Source organism: Myotis yumanensis, unplaced genomic scaffold (genome assembly GCF_028538775.1).
Source record: "Myotis yumanensis isolate MYYU_CA2020_CCGP unplaced genomic scaffold, mMyoYum1.0.hap1 SCAF_14, whole genome shotgun sequence".
NCBI lineage: Eukaryota > Metazoa > Chordata > Mammalia > Chiroptera > Vespertilionidae > Myotis > Myotis yumanensis.
Genome location: NW_027223765.1, coordinates 48,063,115 through 48,083,389, shown reverse-complemented (window position 1 = coordinate 48,083,389; position 20,275 = coordinate 48,063,115). Strand labels below are relative to the sequence as shown.

The 20,275-nt window shown below is 44.9% G+C and overlaps 1 protein-coding gene across 3 annotated transcripts in view; it reads right to left on the bottom strand.

Moving 5' to 3' along the window:
- PTPRG (protein tyrosine phosphatase receptor type G) overlaps positions 1-20,275 on the bottom strand; it is a 675,258-nt gene that overhangs the window by 253,755 nt on the left and 401,228 nt on the right. For all 3 annotated transcript variants that reach the window (XM_070390897.1, XM_070390899.1, XM_070390898.1), the window contains exon 4: positions 8,820-8,968. In XM_070390897.1, the coding sequence (XP_070246998.1) occupies positions 8,820-8,968 (149 nt within the window). The remainder of the gene's footprint in view (positions 1-8,819; positions 8,969-20,275) is intronic.

The window sequence follows — 20,275 nt, the reverse complement described above, 5'->3', positions numbered from 1 at the left end:
ACAGGACAAAAAAAAAGTGGAAGGAGGGGCAGTCCCGAGCCATATGCCCATAAATCCCCTGACCATCTTACAATACACCTGCTCTGGCCACCTGAGGTCTCTAGTTCTGTGCACAAAGGCCTCCCCAGCCAGCTTTGTGTGAGTCCCGCAGCTTGGAAATGGATTCGAAGAAGAACAGTGTTCAAAGCCCTGGGAACAAATGTTCAATAGATGATAGATAGGTAGATAGATAGATAGATAGATAGACTGAGAGATAGAAAGAACTTAAAGTTATTTATAAAGAACAAAATCTATACCCAATCCAGTGAAGGCTTTTCAATAAGCAAGTCAGATCCAAATACAAAACTGAATTATTCTATGTGTTTCTTTGTTGATAGCGAAAAAGTGTGGTAATTACCACAAACTCGGCAAAAAAATTCCCCCTAAAGAATTTGTTAGACGTTAGGCGAATTTACTCTCTAAACCCCATTAGTGTGTCCTGGAAACACCGTCTGCGTATGTCGGTAAAGTCACCACGGGCTGCATGGCTCGAGCTGAGATCCGCTGTAAGGTCCCTATCTGACTCAAAGACAGTACAACCGAAGAACAAGAAATGCCTCCAGCCTGGCGGTGTGGCTCAGTGGCTGAGCATAGACCTGTGAACCAGGAGTCAGGCTTTGATTCCCAGTCAGGGCACCTGTCTGGCTTGAGGCTCGATCCCCAGTAGGGGGTGTGCAAGGAGGCAGCCAATCAATGGTTCTCTCTCATCATTGATGTTTCTCTCTCTCTTCCTCTCCCCTCTTCTCTCTGAAATCAATAAAAATATATTTTGTAAAAAAGAAATGTCTTGGTAATAACTTTTTATATTGATTACATGTTGAAATACTAACATTTTAGTGTATTAGGGCAAAAATAGGTCATTAAAATTAATTAAATTTGAATTTAGTATATAATAATTGTTATACACTATAAATTGTATAAAATAAATTATTCAAGTCAAATAGAATGACTTGTTTCTTTTCACGTCTTTTAATGTGGCTCCCCAAAATTTAAAATGGCCATGTATGGCTCACAGTAGATTTGCTATCAGACAGAGTTGTCTGTGTCCTTAACCACAGGCCGCAGTGCTCAGTACAGACACGTGTGCCGAGTTTTCCACAGGTATCTCCAGGCCAAGAGCCAGAGCATCTCTGTCCCCTGCCCTCGCCGCTCTGTGAGTTTTACTGCTGGTTCAACCATCTCTGAACAACTGCAGCTCTTTAATGTTTTTTTCTTTCCCGCTATACAACAGGCAGCAGTTAGGCTTCCAACAAAATTATTTCCGCTGCATCGGTGATTCGAAAAGCAACTTAAACCCAGGACAAGAAAAACAACGAAATCACCTATCAAATAGAAAGCAACCTGGTTCAGGTTTTGGAGACACTGGAGCCTAGGTCCCGGGGGACTTAGCAGCCACCGAAGCCAAACTAATCACCTTCCCAGAACACCTCTCTCATCAGGCTGGTGAGAAAATTAATGAGGTAACATCTGGAGCGTTCCTGACACAGGTAATGCTCATCACCTGGTGTCTACAGTATTACCCGTACAGTCACACCACCAGCACCGCTCCAACACCATCCCTGTACCCTTAGCCTTCCCTTTGGTTGTCTGAGGGCCCCGTTTCTCTATCGAGAATCTCTCTAATTTAACCGGTTTTCATCTTAGGGAATGTCATCTGCTTGTCTGCCATTCTCAGTATGGATGTTATCGGCACACACGTGTCAGTGACACACCAACGAACAGCCCGAGCCAAGTTCACACCTAAGGATGGTGGTGTGTGGAGGACCCTCAGACCTCACAGAGACGCACCCCACCAGGGGCCAGGGCTGCTTTGAACTCACAGACCAGTTCTTCAGCTTTGCACAGTCAGGCACGAACTTCTCCAACCTCGCACACCCAATGACGGGGCCTCCTCACGTGTCCTTAATTGCCATAGGACAGACACATAAAACATCAGCCGGATGGACGGAAATTAAATATTTCACGAGTAAAGGATGAAACATTCTGCTGTAAAATGGAATCTTTATTTCAATAAAGTCATTAAGCAAATTTCAACCAATTCCCTTGCCACTTGATGGAAATCACTACAGAGGTAAACATGATCGACTGCCCCACAGAATAACACACCACATAACCAGGGGCCAACCTCCCACCCTTCCGGGAGGGGCAGGACCAGGAAAACAGACTCTGCCGTGAGCGCCATGGACCAAGCGCTTTGCATGAACACAGCGATGTTTCAAAGAACATGTGACATAAATCCCAGGACTTTAAGTAAAGGGCAAGGCAGGGCCAAAGAAAATGTGTGACATTGCAAAATCTGTTTTTAATAGAAAGTGCTCAGTCACCCTTTCATGACAGTTCACCTTACGGACAAAGCAACACTCTATCAAATCCACAGACACTGGACAACTTGCCTGTGAACAAGATAAGCAGGTGCTATACTTTTCAAGATAATTAAAACCCAAATCATCATCGGTGACCCCTGAAAACATTTACTTGAACAGGACTCCATGTCGTAGAAGGAATATGGATAAAGGAGGAGAGAAGAAAGTTATAAGCCTCATTTCCAAAGGACTGGTATCACTAACTTACATGAAAATAGGAGACGGGGCGTGGCCAAATATGGTTGGAAACACTGAGTTAGACAAAGATAAACTGAATCCTTCCATGGAGGACTCTTCAAAGCTTTTTTATAATATGTATAAAATAAATCTCCAAGAAGGCATTTAACAAGTCTAAATTCATTTCCCGCAAAACAGAAGAGATACATAAAAAGTGCTGGACAAACTGAACATCTAGTCCAGCCGTGGGCAAACTACGGCCCGCGGGCCGGATCCGGCCCATTTGAAATGAATAGCTCAGGCTACAGAAACCAGGGGCCAGTGTGGGAGCTCAGTCTCTGGCACATCTGCCTGCCATGCTTGCATCGGTGTAGACAGGGGGACGCTGTGGGACACCCTCGTGTGTGTCACAAGTGCGTGAGCTCGCCTGGGAGAAGGAAAGCAGATGTAGGTCACTGAGACACAACCTGGAAATCCAGTGCAAGATTGTCCTCTAGCCAAAATGTAACAGAAGCAGAACCAAGACCCATTCCACAAAATAAAAGTCCAATCATTAGTGTGATCTGGGAAGGAAGGTAGGAGCTGGGGAAAAGGGAAGAATACAGCAGCAGGTCAAGGAAACATACCAAGGCCGCGGTTACTGAAGGCAACAGCAGCCCCCAACGGATGCTACAATGGAAATCACAGGAAAGGCCAGCCTCAGACTAGTGACTTCTTGCCTCTGAACAAACCTGGACACGCCTCACCTACTGGGGTAGACAAATAATCTAACGTGCTTGTGTCATGGTTGCAACTAACCCAGGCTCTTTGGGACATAAATCGGTGGTGCCATGCTATGGAACCAGTTTTTAAAACACAGGTCCACAAACCCTTTATCAGCAATTATGAAATCTCAAAAGCTTCTAATACCAAAGGTGTTTTGTTACTGTTGTTATTTATGATTTTGGTGCAAAAAGTAATTCGGGGGTAAAGCCTGATGTGAAGAGATATGAAGCTATTTTGAATGCTGATATTTCCTACTTAGCGTAAACGTTCACCTGCATGTTGCAGAAATATTAATGTATTCAAGGGGTATAGTCCCAGACCCTACTATGTGTGCTCTGTAATATACAGGGCATATGCACATAAAACCTTTCTAGAAAAGAGATTCTGAAGTCTAAAACATCTGGCCTCAAGGCTCTCAGCTAAGGGACTGCAGACCTGTACCAGATGGTAATGTGTGCTTGGTATGTATTAGGAAAAAAGTAGTTGCCTCTATTCACTTACGAGGATGCTCTAAACAGAGCTGAAATGAACCAGCTGTGAGTTTCACTGGAAAGGGCACACACAATCAATTTGGATCATTTAAGCTTATTGAAGACTTCAACTCATAAAGCACCAATAAGTCTAAATCAACAACTCCTGTGATCTCTTATTGTAATAAACAAGATTTTAATTACCTCAGACAACAAGCATGCAATGAACCTGCACTTTAATGGCGCTCTCAGAGGTTTTATCTGGAGATTTCTCTTTGCATTAACTCCAACTTGAGCTATTAATGGAAACACCACATGATTCAATCCCTATTAGTGTCACATGAACATTTAGTTAAGTTACCAACCACAGGACAGGGAAAGAGTATGGGATAGGGAGAAGACTTAGGACAGCCTAGAAGCCACACTAGATAACTGTGATTAGACAGATAACACAAAGCAAGTAAGCCAAGCAAGAACTAGAACAGGACCCTCTGACCTCACTGTTTTAACCACTGGCTTATCCTGAGCCTTCTGACTTCAGGATCTGGAAAGACATCTTCAACGGCTCTTTTATCATGTAAACCAATACACCCACAGTTCCTGGGATTATGGGGTGGACGGTTTTGGGGGTACCATTATCCTGCCCACCAAAACCGCCACTGATTTTTATTCCTTAAATTTGCCAAGCATTAACTTGCCTTTGCTTATCCCTGTTCTACAGGCAGGCTCCGATTCATCTCTTCTATCTTAGTCAATGTCGTTCAGTAAAAATCTTTTATCTTAATAAACATCTGCCTCCACAGAGGTCTTCCAGCTTGTGACAAATGCCCCTCATTCCGAGATCACTACTGATATTACACAGCTACTTACATGACTGCTGGTTCAGTTTCTGTGTCATGACTAGACTGTAACTACCTTAAGGGTGGGGACTCGGTCCTTCTGGTTTACCTTTGTAACCCAGCACCTACAGAACAAAAGGCATTTAGGAGGAATTTGCTGCAGAGCAAGGAATAAAACTGAATAATAGGAGGTGGGGACATCTGAGAATCCAAAGGGGGTCTAGTCTCCTAGGTATGGCTGGTAATTGAATTCCTAATTTCTTTTCTAGCATTAATTGAGCTGTAAAGAATGTTGGCTATTGAAGGGCTTCAATTTTATTTTTACAAGGACATTATTTTTCTATTAGACTGGACATTTTTAAGTGTAGGAACTACAAGACTAAGTCTAGGATTTCGGCCAGGAAAATGTGGAGAGGTCTAATTTCTGGATGTGTACAAAGTTGTGGATGACCTCAAAGAATTCCTGGGAAGCAGCAAAACCTACAAAACTGGGTTTGTTGCAATTTACCCTCAAGGGAGCAGATCCAGATTCTTGTGGGGCAGATGCTTCAAATTCCACCTGCAGAGCAAAGCCAAGGCAGCTGCTGAAAACCATATCCTGACTTTATCTGGGAGGAATGGAGAGGAACCTGGCCCAGCGGTGCATGTCCCCATAAGACAAGTGCATTTTCTCTCGCAAAACCACGAGAGGATGGAACACTTCTCAAGCTGTGAGTCCTCATGATTCAACTGTACTTGAAACAATGCCACCCACATAAAGGAAGGTCCGGTTCCACTGAACGCACTGCTTCCTATGCTCCACTCACAACTGCGACACTGGGGCAGGATAATTCTTTGTTGTGGGGGCTGTCCTATGAACCTGAAATTTTTAGCAGCATCCCTGGCCATTACCCAGTAAATGTGAGTACCTTACCACTGCCCACAACAGTGACAACTCAGTTAGGAACAGTGCAGTCTTCTACCAATCCCAGTACAACCCTCAACAATGGCTCTTCTCTGACACCACATACAAGACAAATAAATAATGTCCCTAACACTGATAAATTACTACCTGATACATTACAATTTTTCACACTTTTATTTTAATTCCATTAAAAATGTAGTTATAAGGCGAGAAACAAATCAAGTCTGAGATGTTCAAATAATGAGAACATCTCAGGGAAAGTTGATATTAATAAAGAGCTCAAAAAAAGCAATCTATCCTATATAATAAAAGCCGAGGAGGCGTCATGCAATGTTGTCACAAGATGGCCACAACGACATCATCCCAAGGTGGCCGCCACAAGATGGCCAGCACAAGATGGCCGGAAGGGGAGGGCAGTTGTGGGCAATCAGGCCAGCAGGAGAGGGCAATTGGGGGCGACCAGGCTGGCAGGGGAGGACAGTTGGGGGCGAGATCAGGCCTGTAGGAGAGGGCAGTTGGGGGCGAGATCAGGCCAGCAGGGGAGGGCAGCTGGGGGTGACTAGGCTGGCAGGGGAGGGCAGTTGAGGGCAACCAGGCCAGCAGGGGAGGGCAACTGGGGGCGATCAGGCCAGCAGGGGAGCGGTTAGGGAGCAATCAGGCTGGCAGGCAGAAGCGCTTAGGGGCAATCAGGCAGGCAGGCAGGTGAGCGGTTAGGAGCCAGCAGTCCTGGATTGTGAGAGGGATCCCCACAAGCCAGGCCGAGTGACCCCACCTGCCGGAGGGACCCCACTCACTCCACAGAAGCCCTTCGAGCCCCGGCGCTGCCCCAGGTGGGACCGGCTGGGGAGGGACTTCGGGAGGTTGGCTCCAGGGCGTGTCCAGCCCATCTCACCCAGTCCCGCCCTGCCCTGCCAGCCACCTTCTAATTAATTTACTTTCAATGTGCAAGAATCCGTGCACCAGGCTCTAGTATAACATAAAATATTACAGACATGTTTTGGGCAAAAGTAAGCAATTTTTCTGTGCATATTTTAAAGTTAAATTTGATCCCATTACCTTTGATCTCTGAAATTCAAGTTCCTCTAAGTATATCCACTAAGTAATTTAACATGTTTATCATATTTTAAAAAGCAAACTATGAACTAGATGGGACTGGATGAGAAACCCAATTAATACTGGCAGCCTTAGCATCTGATGTTACTTGAAAGACATAAATTGAAACAAGTTGGTCAAACAGTAAGTCTGGGCGTTGCAGTTTCCATTGCTAATTAGTTTTGAGCTTCATGGCACTCTTTGCGCAAAAGAAAACCAAAATATTAATTTAAAGTAATATTTCCAAAAGAATATGCATCTAGTCTATGCATTTTTCCAGAAGCAAATTCGAGGAGGAGACAGGCTAGTCTCGGCATGAGTGGATGCGATTAGGGAAAAGGCAGAAGTTGTAGTTGCGGGCTCCAGAGTTCTTCCTTTTCACAGCAGGCGCCAAAATAAGTTTTCAAACTTTTCAGCACAAGTCTCTTGCCTGGAACAACATTAACTGAACAAATCGCAACCCGATTCTAAGATAAAGAGGCTTTGGAGCAAGCCTGGTTGGGTACAAACTATCCCTTCCACTCAAACCACCCATGGGGGGAGAAAACCAAACTGAAAAACATGATGCAATCTTGTTTCTAGGAATCAAGATTTCCACGCAGAAGTAAAGCTAAGACTTCTAAGAAATGATTCATTTCATCTACAGGGGGGAGGAAAGCCCATGAAGTAGAAACCCTACTCATGAGAATTATAATTAGTGTGAGTAGGACAAGAAGACCCACAGAGAGATGCATCCTAGTACAGAAAAATTTTGATAGTGAGAATTTCTCAGCTAAACTAGAAAAAATATGAAGCATTCACAGAAGTAGCTATATCTGGTTTCTCTAGGAACCATGGGTAAGAAACAAATACACACACACACAGGTATCTATAAAGAAATAATACTGGTTTTCTCGTCTTATAGGGATTTTCACCTCAGGTTAAGGATATTTAAAGGGCTTGAGGAACTAAGGTGAGTAATGAAATCCTACAAATTATATGCAAACCTGTGTGTACACACATGTATTTTCTCTATGGAGGGAGGGGTCTCAAGCATTCATCAGATTATCAAAGTAGGTCATGACTTAAGAGAAGTTACAAAACTTCTCTTAAGAAAACTAAGAGCTATCCCATGTTTGCGTCCCGCCGTAGGCTCGGATGCACAGCCGTTCAGCTCTTCCACAAACCCGTAAAGCTTACCACACGGGGAACCAAACGACCCACAAACACGTTTGTCCCAACACAAGACTATCATCCTGACCATTATTAAAAGCAAAGATAAGGTTAGCGACGGGCAGGTGTTCTGTCCTCCAACATGAATAAGGTTTGGAGTCTTGCTCTTTGCCCTCCCAACTTCACCAAAAAGACAGCCATGACCCCCTGCACCCAGGCGTTTTTCCTGCCTAGCAGCATGGATCTTTCAGAAAACTGACATGGGGAGGCAAAACGCCACCGTCGATCCCAGCAGAGTTAACCGCAGCCATGCCACCAACAGCCACCGCCTTGTTTTAACAGCTGATAGGAGCAAGCGAGCCTTCAAACAGCTTCCCTACTGAGAGAAGTTTCCGAGTCTGTTCTTCACAGAGCAACCAACTTTCCTATATTCCAAAGGGCAAACATGGAGTCATCTGAGTTTCCTACAAAATTTCACCTTCAGAAAGCAGGGTTTCAGCTCAGAGGTTGGGCATCGACCCAAGGACCAAGAGGTCTCTGGTTCCATTCCCAGTCAGGGCACATGCCTGGGTTGCAGGCACCATACCCAATAGAGGGTGTGCGGGAGGCAGCCAATAGATAATTCTCCCTCATCACGGACGTTTCTGTCTCTCCCTCTCCCTTCCTTTCCCTCTAAAAAATCAATAAAAACATATATATTTTTAAAACGCAGGGTTTCTGAAATGGACATGGAAAGGAGACTGTGTCAAGTGAAACAAGTGCTTGCAAATCACCGCTCAGACCTGAATCTACTCAATCCAGGTGTCCGTGACGTCTATGTGCATCTGGTTAAACAGGGTGGGGAACGTGAGGATGGAGAGTCACCTGCCACGCTTACATGAAGGATTTCCACAGACAAAGGGAGAGACAATACATGTTTGATTTGCAATGTGACTAGGAGTAAAGACACAGCATCTCACTAATGGAAAGACGCCAAGCACAGCTGCCCTTTGCCAGCTGGAGTTTCCAGTTCTCTCACCTCCACAGGGAAGCGCCTGCCATTGATGCTGTGCTCCGAGCCCGCAGAGCCATTGCTGTGGCCCCAGTGAAACTCCACCTTCTCCGCTTTGAATCTGCCGGGCAGGCCAGCGCCGCTGACGAAATAGTCGTCTTTCAGAAGGATGGCAACTGTAGGATATGAAAGGGGAGAGAAACAAAGTGAGTGTCCAAAGCAAACTCAATAGGTTTCTTCTGTTGCTTCAAATAACGTTTATGATCACCTTTCCTCCTCTTCCTGTTAAAAAAAGAAATAAAAACCAAGCCATCTGAATAAATTAGCACATTGTAGCTGCAGACTGCTCTCACTAAATCATGGAAATTCCCAGGGATGGTCTCAAAATGTCTTATCCATTTAACAGATGGGAAATTTGAGACAACGACAGAGTAAGTCTCCTAATACTGACTGATGATCAAAATTATCTGGAGAGTGGGATTCCTGGGTCTACCCCAAGATTCAAGATCTGGAATGCGATGGGAAATATATCTGGTAAGCTGAAGGTGAGAGGCACATTACTTTAATCAGAAAAAGGCAAGATATCAGAAAATAAAATGTGCAGGTTCTTCCAATTATTAAGGCAAGAACAGTGAAAAGGTAGCAGGGTTGGGTAAAGCATTCATTGCATTTGAAAAATGTGCGCAGAAAAGTTTAGCGCAAACTCTACTCATTCAGTCACGGAAATCATTGCAGATTAGGTTTACTTTACCGTTTCCATTCATTCCAAGTATAAGAAAATTCCCTTCACCCATGCAGAAGAACACATATGAATGAATGTCCATGTCCACAGGGAGCCTCAATCAACTCAAACCCAAAAATCTCTTCCCTGAAACATGGGAAAGAGAATTCAAGACCAAAGAACTTGGACTTACACTAACAAAAAATTATGTTTTCCACAAGGAATGTGATATCCAAATGCATAAAAAACAGGTTTTATTTTATAAGTGATACATCGCCCCCTTTCTTGATTTCTAAGGTGAATTCATTCATTCATCCAAACAGTTTCTGGCTGCTAAGTGTAAGATGCCAACCAGTAGCGAATGGTTTATGATCAAAGGCCAAGCCTGAAGCCCAGGAGACCCTCTTGTAGCCTCATGGTCCCCTCTTCCTAAAGGAGTCCCAGTTCCACTGTCAGAGACCAACCCTGCATGAAAATTAGGTCTTCATGAAAGACAGACGCTAGACTAGGAATCTATTGCCGAAACAATGCCATTATGTTCAGCACTTCTCTATACAGAGGAAGCATTAAGTGCAAGTGAAGGAACCTTGCTCATATAAAGCCCTTTTCATGGCATTTCAAAAGGCAGTATTTCTCAAACTTCTGAAAAATATACAATGAATGTTCAATTAGTGGGATTGCAAATTAAAGAATAAAATGAGGTAAAAGCAAGTGTTTCGTATGCTGATTAAACACGCTAAGGGACTGCTCCCCCTTTAGGGCACGCTATGCGAGTTTTAGAACAAGAGCTGGAAAACTGTTCCTGTGAAGGGTGATAGGAAATATGTAAGGCTTTCTGGGCTCTCTGGTCCCGGTTGCAATGACTCAACCTCATCTTTGTAGCAGAGATGTAGCCAAACATACTACGTAAGTGAATGGGTCAGGCTATGTTGAATAAAACTTTACTAATCCACACTGAAATTTGGATATATTTTCATGTGTCATGAAATATTATCATCCTTTTGATTTTTTTCCAACCACTAAAAAAAGCAAAACAAAACAAAATGGGGGGAGTGTCACTTGGTGATCTCTACAATACAATAGGATATTTTAGAAAATAAAATATGTTAAACCAGTCTTACACCTTTAGTTTCAAAGCCAAAATGCATAGGAATTAGCTCAGCAGTGTCTTCAATACCACTGATCACTCTCAGTCTGCTATAAATCCTATAGATAATATTTTACATCTGAAGGACGAAGGCAAAGCATTTTGAGTGCATCTGTTACAATACACCCAGGGACACGCAGCATCTTATTAATATTTGATTTTACCTAAATCATTTATGTCTCTGTCAGGGGTCATTTTACTTGTTTTATATGAATAATTAAAGCATAATTAGGGAACTGTACAATCTGAAACATTAATCTCATTTTTCATTTCACAGTACTTCTCACTGGAGCACACGGCATGCTGCATGCACGCACCCCGCTCGGAAAGTGCCTTCTGTTTCTGTTCACCTATGAAACTGGGAACAGAGAACTTTCCCAGCTGCTGGGGAACAACTTTCTGATGACCCCTGATGACACGGCTCTGTTTCGACACAAAATGCACCCACGGCCGTCACTTCAGAGCACAGGTGTATTGGGCACCAGGAGCTCAGGGGATGGATAAGGCTGGGCTGGAGTCCAATTCTGTCACATAAGTGGCGTGACCTTGGGAAGCTACCCCACTCCTCTGGGCCTCGGCTTCCACGACTGTCCCCACAGTGCCTGCCTGGCACTCAGACCCGAAGGAAGTCACGCCTGAGAAATCCCACGTGGGAAGCAGGTGACAGTGACAGACACTCAGCGTGCACACACGCCGTGGCGGTGGCTGTCAAGCTCATTTCTCGAGACGTGGAGGAGCTCAAGCCCAGCAGAGAATGACGCACAGGAACCCGCTCCATTTTCAGAGAGTGAGATGGTAAAGCAATAGGGTGAGAAGCGTGCGGGCGGGGGCAAACCTGGTGGGAGTGGCCCACACTCTGGGAGGAGATCTTCAGTGCCGAGTAGATGTTTAGAGATCAGTAAAACCCAGAGAAAAACTGTTTTCCTTTTCTTTAGTATTCCTATCCAATAGTCACATCAAGGAAAATAAAATCCTCATTTGGTGCTAATATGTCCTCCCCACTCACCTGATACTCATTCATTTCCACCTTTCACCGAAGAGTAGATATTATGCTAGAATTTAATAACTGGTAAATATGACTTATTTTCATTGATTATAGACATTTTTTTACATTAGTCTATCCATGTCGTATAGCATAGGTTTTCCCATTATGGTGCTGATAAAAAGTTTTCTCTTAAAACCAGTTTGTTAATTTAAAATAATGTAAGTGAATTGAAGGAAACATTTAAATTTTAAAACAGCAGTAAGAGTTGAATTTGGATAAGGTGACGATTGGGAAGCTAACAAGCAACAGCTAAAGACTAAAGAACAATGGGATAGGAGGGGGAGGAAGGAAAGGTGCCTGGGAGAGAACTTTCTAGAACTAGGCCCTCCAGCTCTTAAACTGCTAACATGGTTGTGATTACACCAAAGCAGAAGGATAGAGGGCGCGGAAAGAGCCAGGACTTCAAAATCAGGATTCCTTAACCCAGAGACCAAGCCCATCTCATAGCTACCCACGGGCTCAGGCTGCCCCCTCCTGACACAGAAAGTAAAATTCTGAGCATGTATATATATATATATATGAAGAAAGAGAGAGAGAGAGAGAGAGAGAGAGAGAGAGAGAGAGAAAGTGCTAGACTCTAGACACAGCGAGTGTGAATTTGAGTCTGGACTGCCCACTGTCCAGTTGTGGAAAACGTGCTGCAGTCCTTGGTGCCTTGGGTCTAGTTGCACAAAACGGAAAAAATACAATAGGAACCTCACTCATCTGCTATGAGATCACAAGGGTTGACACAGGCAGACTGTTCAGAACAGTAATTCACACAGGACTTTATGGCATAAAGATTGCATTTGCTGTGCTGCTTAGAAAGGTTATTACCCCGGGGAGAGGAGCTGTAGCTTCCACATATCTCCGTGTCTAGGGCCTTATGTGAAACTGCTGTGCCCAGAGGCAGGGGCAGGGTAGGGACAGGGGAAGGGACAGGGCAGGGACAGGGGAAGGGGCAGGGCAGGGGCAGGGCAGGGACAGGGGAAGGGGCAGGGCAGGGGCAGGAACAGGGGCAGGGGCAGGGGAAGGGCAGGAGCAGGACAAGGGTAGGGGCAAGGGCAGGGGCAGGGGCAGGTAGAGTCTCACCATGGAAAAGAATGTAGTTGTCTCCTGAGCTTGAAGGGAGGACCGAGGACCTGGCATTCGTGACTTGCTTTGCCGATCCACCAACCGCTTACAAATTTAGCTCAACATGTCTATGTAATGTGGGCTAAACACATGTTCCCAACAAAATCTCAGTCAACAGCAGCAGGTGTCAGAAGTTAAAAAAGATTCATGAGACAGAAAACGAGCTGCTTAATATCTTACCTCCATCGTCTCCGACCACTTTTTCACACCGTACGATGGAAAGAGACTACCGTTACTGGACCGGAAGTCTGGGGCCCAGACCACCCGCAACACCAGTGTCCGCCGGGGGACACTTCGGGTCCCTGGTGGAAAGGGAAACCCTTGGACTTGGATGTCAAGACACATGAGCTCTAACTCCAGCCTTCTCCTCACTTCCCTGGGGGCACAGATAGTTATTTTTTCAAGTGTTTACCAAGTAATTGCTAGGGAACCAAAGGTAAGTAAGTCAGACCCAGCGCCTGCCTCATGAAGAATGCAGTTGGTAGGAAGGATAGGCCCCAACAACTCAACCAACAGAAGCGAACCTGCAAGTGGGACAGGTGGTAACAGGTGAACTTGCAACCCCAGACAGGAGAAGGACTGACGGGATCCCCTGAGAATTAAAGGAGCCATGGTGGGCAGTGCTGACCAGACAGGAGCTCACGCAAAGGCCCTGTGGCAGGTAGGAGGTCAGGGTGAATACTGCCCAGAGAATAAACTAGAGAGCAGAGAATGAGGCGGGCACAGGGAGCAGTCTGTCTTTATCCCCAAGAGAAATGGCTGAGAGAAAAGCCTTGCTATGATAGGGAGCAAGAGACAGAGATGTGATTAGATTAAAATGAAGGAGAGTATTGTGGCTGCCTGGTGGGGAGGGCCCGGGGAAAGCAGCCCTGGATGGAAGTTACCGCAGTCGTTTGGTAGAGAGGCTGGGCTTGCTGAGTTGGAACAAGCTCAGATCCCGAGAGGTCACGTCGCAGGGCTATCCTGGGTCTGGGTGAACTCAATACTAAACTGAGCAAGATGAACAAAGTGGACTAGGTGACCCTTGGATCACAGAAGGTAAGACAGATGACAGTCTAGCAGAGGGTTCTGTGCCCCCGAAAGGAAGATGGGCTTTAAAAATGACCCTCAAAATTCTAAATTTACAAAAGTCTATCTGTGCAATGCAGCACTTGTCTTCCCATTATGTGATTGGTAAATTAGACTTCTGTTTACCCAGAAATTAATTTCTATCACGTGAATGCAGGGCCTGGAGCTGTGGGAATGAGAGAAAGGACACGAGCTTAGCAAACATGAAATAAACCTCAGAGTGTGTCTCGCCAAAAAGAGGCCCAGTGAAATAGCTCTGATTTAAATTCCGGGATTCAGGCAAGACTGAAACAGTAATAGGATGAAGAGACCCAAAAATTAAGACATTTAAAATAGGAAAATCTGAAAAGTGAAGAGCCAAGCACACTTAGCATGCCCCCAAAGAAGAATGAGTCCTTTAAAATTGAATTTAAATGTGTGTGTCTAGCTGAAACCGGTTTGGCTCAGTGGATAGAGTGTCGGCCTGCAGACTGAAAGGTCCCAGGTTCGATTCCAGTCAAGGGCATGTACCTGGGTTGCGGGCACATCCCCAGTGGGAGATGTGCAGGAGGCAGCTGATCGATGTTTCTCTCTCATCGATGTTTCTAACTCTCTATCTCTCTTCCTTCCTCTCTGTAAAAAATCAATAAAATATATTTTTTTAAAAATAAATAAATGTGTGTGTGTGTTTTTTTTGGGGTGGGGGGGGTGGGGGTGGGGAGGACCTGAACTACCTAGAGAGCTCCCGGGTATTATAAAGTCAGGACTGGACATGCCTAATGTAAATGGTGCTAACCACCCAGATGTTTCCAAACACCTGTCTACTTGACTGATGGTGTGCTTTTAATCAGAAAGCTTGGCAGCCTCTTTGTGAGTGAAATGACCATTTCGTTGGTGACACAAAACTCAGAGCTAAACAAAAAAAAAAACTCGTCCAGAAATGAGGACCCCCAGCAAGTCCAACTTCAGTGCCCACATTTATACCTATGAAGGGTCATTCAGAACTGGGGGTGGGGGTGGGGGGAAGGACAAGAGAATGAAAATAATTTCATGGTTTGATATCAAACATATTTGGAAACTCCAAGAACATATACTTGGGGACTCATGTGCATTTCAACCACGCAGGCCCTCCCCATCAATATATCAGGGATAGAGATGGTTTTACTGAAATGAGAAGTTACTCCCCACCAACATCACAATCTCCAGTCCATGAATCCAATAAATAAAAACACTGTTACAGCCCTGGTTCTCATCTGTTGCCAGATGAAAGGGAGGAAGACAGGAAACAGAGGGAGAAGGGACCAAAGACAGAAAACAGTGGACAGGAGATGGACAGGGGCGGGACATTCAAGAGACAGAGAGGAAGGACAAGAGAAAGAAACAGCAGAAAAGGGGACGCTGCAGGTCACAGCTGACCTCTGGGCCCAGGGCAGCAGCTGGGCCCCTGGCCCTGCGCATTCCCCCACCCCCGCACCTGAGTCACGGTGCCCAAGTCACCACACGGAGATGCGGTGAGCATGGCCAGACACTGCGGGCCGGGGAGCAGTGTAGGTCTCTTGGCTGCCCAGTGGCGTCGCCCGGAAGCAGGGAGGGCAGCATGCTCTCTCCTGGCCGGCCTTGCAGACCAGCTCCTGCTCGAACCCACCAGGAGCCCAACAGGCCCCTGTGGTCCTGGCTGCTGTGGCCTGGCTCACCTGAAAGAGGTTGTGTGGGTGTGGGGCGGGCTCCTCCTGGGCACCCAGCACCTGAGCTCAGGGGCTTCCCTGGCGGGCGAGCCCTGGCATCCCAGGGGAGGGTTGCAGGGGGAGTGAGAACAAGCTCGCTTTCTTACAGCACCTCCATCCCTGTCACCCCTGCTCCCGGGTAGCCAGCGAGAGGTCACAGGGCATTGCCAATGCCAGCAATGTTCCGCGCCGTCCCCTGGTGGTCAGCGCATGTCATAGCAAGCAGTCGAACTCCTGGCCTCCCTGTTGAACTCCCATCCAAGGGGACAATTTGCATATTAGGCTCTTATTATATAGGATATTAAAAATGTTGCTGCTGTTAAAAAAAAAAGGGGGGGGGACGCTCGTGGAGAGATACAAGGAGAGACCCACACCTAGACCAGCAACAGAACAGGAACAGAAAGAGCAAACCCAATGGAAAGAGCAACACGCCGCCCAAAGACTTTCTAACCAGTGAGCTTCACCATTGTGCATCTCCTGGCACGCATAAGCTAATTACTAAACTTCTGTAGCATAACAAAAAATACAGTCTATTTTTGTCCACCTGACACAAAAAAAGGTATACTCTTTTCTTTTCCTATTTTTGTTTTTATTTTTATTTTTTATCTTTATTGCTGAATGTATTACAGATGTCCCCTTCTTCCCTCCCCCATTGACTCCCTCCACCCTACTCCTGCCCCCCACCCAAATGTATACTGTTGACTTATTCACTTCAAATGGCTATTATTGTGTTGGCTGTGGCCATTTTTTTTTTTATTTGCTAATCCAAGGGGAAAGAGGGCACTGCCCCTAACTAAGTAATAAGGAATTGCATGTTTTAAAAATTCCTGTGGCAAGAACCTTTGAAAATCGCTGTCCTAGACTCCCTCCTGACCAATTTCAAGATTAAAGGCTTCTCCATGTGTTACCCCTGGGCAGTTGCATCTTGAGTGAGAGCTAAGCATTCAGGTGCATCAACGTGGGCGAAATCAGGCATCACGGAGACAGCCACTGACCGCCCTGCAAGGTGCTCGCAGTGGCCTTCAGCGCTGACCCTCAGACTTGCATCAATGGCCTCACCTGGGGACAGAACACTGCCCTCCAGGGCAGCACAGAGGCAACCGTGAGCTTCAGCTGCGAACCTCAGGGACCGGCAACAGTTTCCTTGAATGTCTGGCCTCTGCGGGCCCTGGGGGGAAGCTTGCCCTGTGGACAGGCAGAGGCACAGGGCCAAAGCTCCCTTTACAAGGGCAGAGGTCGCATGCTGGATTAGGGCAGCAGCACATGGAAACTGAGGTTAAGATCTTATACTTATCTTATCAACCGTCAACAGCTTGCATTTCTCAGGTTAAGTCTGTGGGGTCTCAGGTGCTAACAGTTCCAAGGGCCAGCCCTGGACAGTGTGGCTCAGTAGGTTGATGCATTGTCCCCTGCACCAAATGGTAGCTGGGTTGATTCCCAGTCAAGGCACATACCCAGGTTGCAGATTCAATCCCAGGGGCGAGTGGGAGGCAACCAATTGATGTTTTTCTCTCTCTCTCCCTTTCTCCTATTCTCCCTCCCTCTCCCTCTCCTTTCCTCTCTCTCTAATCAAGGAGAAACATATACTTGAGTAAGGATTTTTTTTAAAAAGTTCCAAAGGCCAGGTAAAATAAAGTGAACGTGACAGCCCTCTAAACCTTGTCTACATTTTATGGGCTCTTAACATAGTAGGACATGGTTCCTGACCTATTAATCCACACCCACTTTCCACACCATGGATCTACTGTTGTATTAATGTCAGCAACTATTTCTTGATCCATCTAAGCCAATCACTGTGGTAATAGTATTTGTCTAACAGGAGAAAATGCACGAGAGAGAGAGAGAGAGAGAGAGAGAGAAAAGAAAAGAAAATGGGAAAGTAGAAGTAACATGCATTATGACAAATGCATTTATTATTTGCTCTTTGTGTGGAAAGAAAGAAAAAAATTGTAAAAACAAACCAAAAAAAACAAACCCAAAAGCCCTCAAATGGTTAAAATGCATAGGAGGCCATGGCTTATGAAATACATCAGAAACATCATCTAAGTCTTAAGTTGTGATCCTTAGCTATAAGCTAATGCTAGAAACAGCAAGCTTATCTTGAAATGTTCTTGATGAATGCATTATCTTTTCATTCCACAAAAATGAAAGGAAAATAACTTTAGATGAAATCGAATGAGAACTGGCACAATAGACAGTTATGGCTCCTCGGGAAGAAATAGAGAGATGCTATCTGTCTTGTAAAGATATTTTAGACAACTTTTGAGAAGTGGGCTACCTGCAACCAACTTGCTCCATTGATTATGCTGGACTGGATATATAGCACTCGCCCCGGGGAAGACAGATAGGAGCCCTAAAGCTGTTTTATGGGGAAGTTACTGTCTGTACGTACTAAGCCGCTTTAAATATTAACTTTCTAAATTCATATTTTAATATCCAAAAGACAGTCTATTTTACAGATAAGTGGCCTGTAAATTTCCATCAGAAAAAAACAAATACTACTTCCTAATTTATTTTCTAAAAGTACAAGTTTCAAGAAAAGACATTTGGAGAAGAAAAATGTGTTGCTTAAAAATTAATGATTAAAGTTTTTTCTTCATCTAAGCAGGCAACTTAGATATAAAATGAATAGCTGTAACAAAGACAGGCCATGTGGCTTATGACATGGGGTTTTATTCATTAAAGTCTCAATTTTTCTGATAATTATAGATTCACAAGCAGAGGACCTGTGTCTCCTTATCTAGTTTCTACAAATGGGAACATCTTACAAAATTACAGTACAATAACAGTTGTGTTTTTAAACTGATAATCTCCAGGTTGCCTATCAATACTACCCACTGTAATATTAGCAATCTCCCCTCTATTTTTTCTGCTTTTGTTTTTTAAATATATTTTTATGATTTCAGAGAGGAAGGGAGAGGGAGAAAGAGATAGAAACATCAATGATGAGAGAGAATCATTGATCGACTGCTTCCTGCATACCCCCTACTGGGGATCAAGCATGCAACCCTGGCATGTGCCCTTGACTGGAATTGAACTCGGGACCCTTCAGTCCATAGGCCGATGCTCTATCCACTGAGCTAAACCAGCTAGGGCACAACCTCCCCCTTTAATTAGGCACACTGCACCGTGAACCACACGTGGATGGTCATTCACCTGAACTTATACAATCCGTGCATAACAGACAAAGCAACTGAATCGTCATTTCTCTAAAACACTGGAAAATTTATGAACTCACTTGACACTTTAAAGTTTACAAAATGAGAAAAGTTTTCAGGTTTGTGCTTATCAAATAAATACAAACAAAGCAGGTTGATCTCTGGACCCAAGTTTCTAAACCATCATATGCTGAAATCTTTCTGGAAAAACAATTCCATGTCCTTGTTCAAAATTACCTATAAATGGCTGCCACTTTTAAAAAGCCACTCCTATAGAATCATCTTAGATTATTTATGCAATATTGGCCCATCTAGTTCGATGTCATCAATTTCACAGGAATAAGTACTGTTTGGGAAGAAACAAGGATTTCTTTCTACTTCTCAGCGCTGTGCTTCTTCTGAAGTTTCTGAGACTGTTTGTTCTTTTTGGACAGCTGAGTCTAAAATCAGATCAAGCACCGGTGCTCGGCACTCGTAGACACGCAACAGGTTGTGGCTCACTCCAGGAAGCCAGCAGAGTGACAGACTGATGGATAATCAGCCTGTGGAAGACCAAGGTCATGAATCAGCTTGCATTGAGTGAACCCTCTACTCGTCTAAAACCTGTCACCGGAGATCCCAAGCTGAAAGCTGTAAGAGGAATGTGTTATCTTTGCAGAAGGCTGTCAAGCATTGCAAGTCAAGTAGAAAACCAGATCAGAGAGCCCAGTGAATTGGCCTTGGCAGGCTTCCAAGATGTGGCGCTGAGGTGGCACTCAGCTCCAAGATCTGATTACACCAAGCTCCCGCCCACCGCATTCAGGTAGTCTGAGGGGTCACTCTCCCATCACAGTTCTCCAAAGGTCACTTCTATGTGAAATACAAAGCAGGACCACTGGTAGAGAAATTCCAAATTATAACAATAGGCACGCATCTCCATTGAAAGCGTGGAGGGGGTGGCATAAAAAGTTGTGCACAAATAACATACAAGTTTACATGTTTTTGCTGAACAGCTACTCAAATGGGTGAAACAAGGACAGGACAGGGCGGCCTGCTCGAAAAGCACGAACGGGAATTGTTTATGGGGACATTATGAAAAAGTGCCCAGAGCCAGGAATCACTGTGCTGAGTGAGTGGGAAGCAATTCTGTGACCAAACCAGGCCAACCCAAAGCAATCAACCACGGATAATCTCTGACAAATGCTGCTTTGGAAAAAGAAAATAATTTCCGAAAGTTGCACGTGCAGCCAGTTAGGTTAAAAGAAAAAGTAATGCTGTGACCCATAACATGAATGGGACCGAAGGCCTGATGGTGAAGTCACTTTAGCCAGGCAGAAGGGCTTCCGGCAGCCAGGGCTCCTAAAGGGGTAAGAACAAAGGAATCATTGGGAGAGAGAGAGAGAGAGAGAGAGCGAGGGAAGAAGGGAGGGAGAGTGAGAGCACACATGTTTGTTTTATGGAGTCAGGGTTATAAGAGTTCAGAATTAAGATATGAAGCATATCTTAAGCACCAACAAAAACCTAGGTAGCATTAGGCAGAGATGTATCA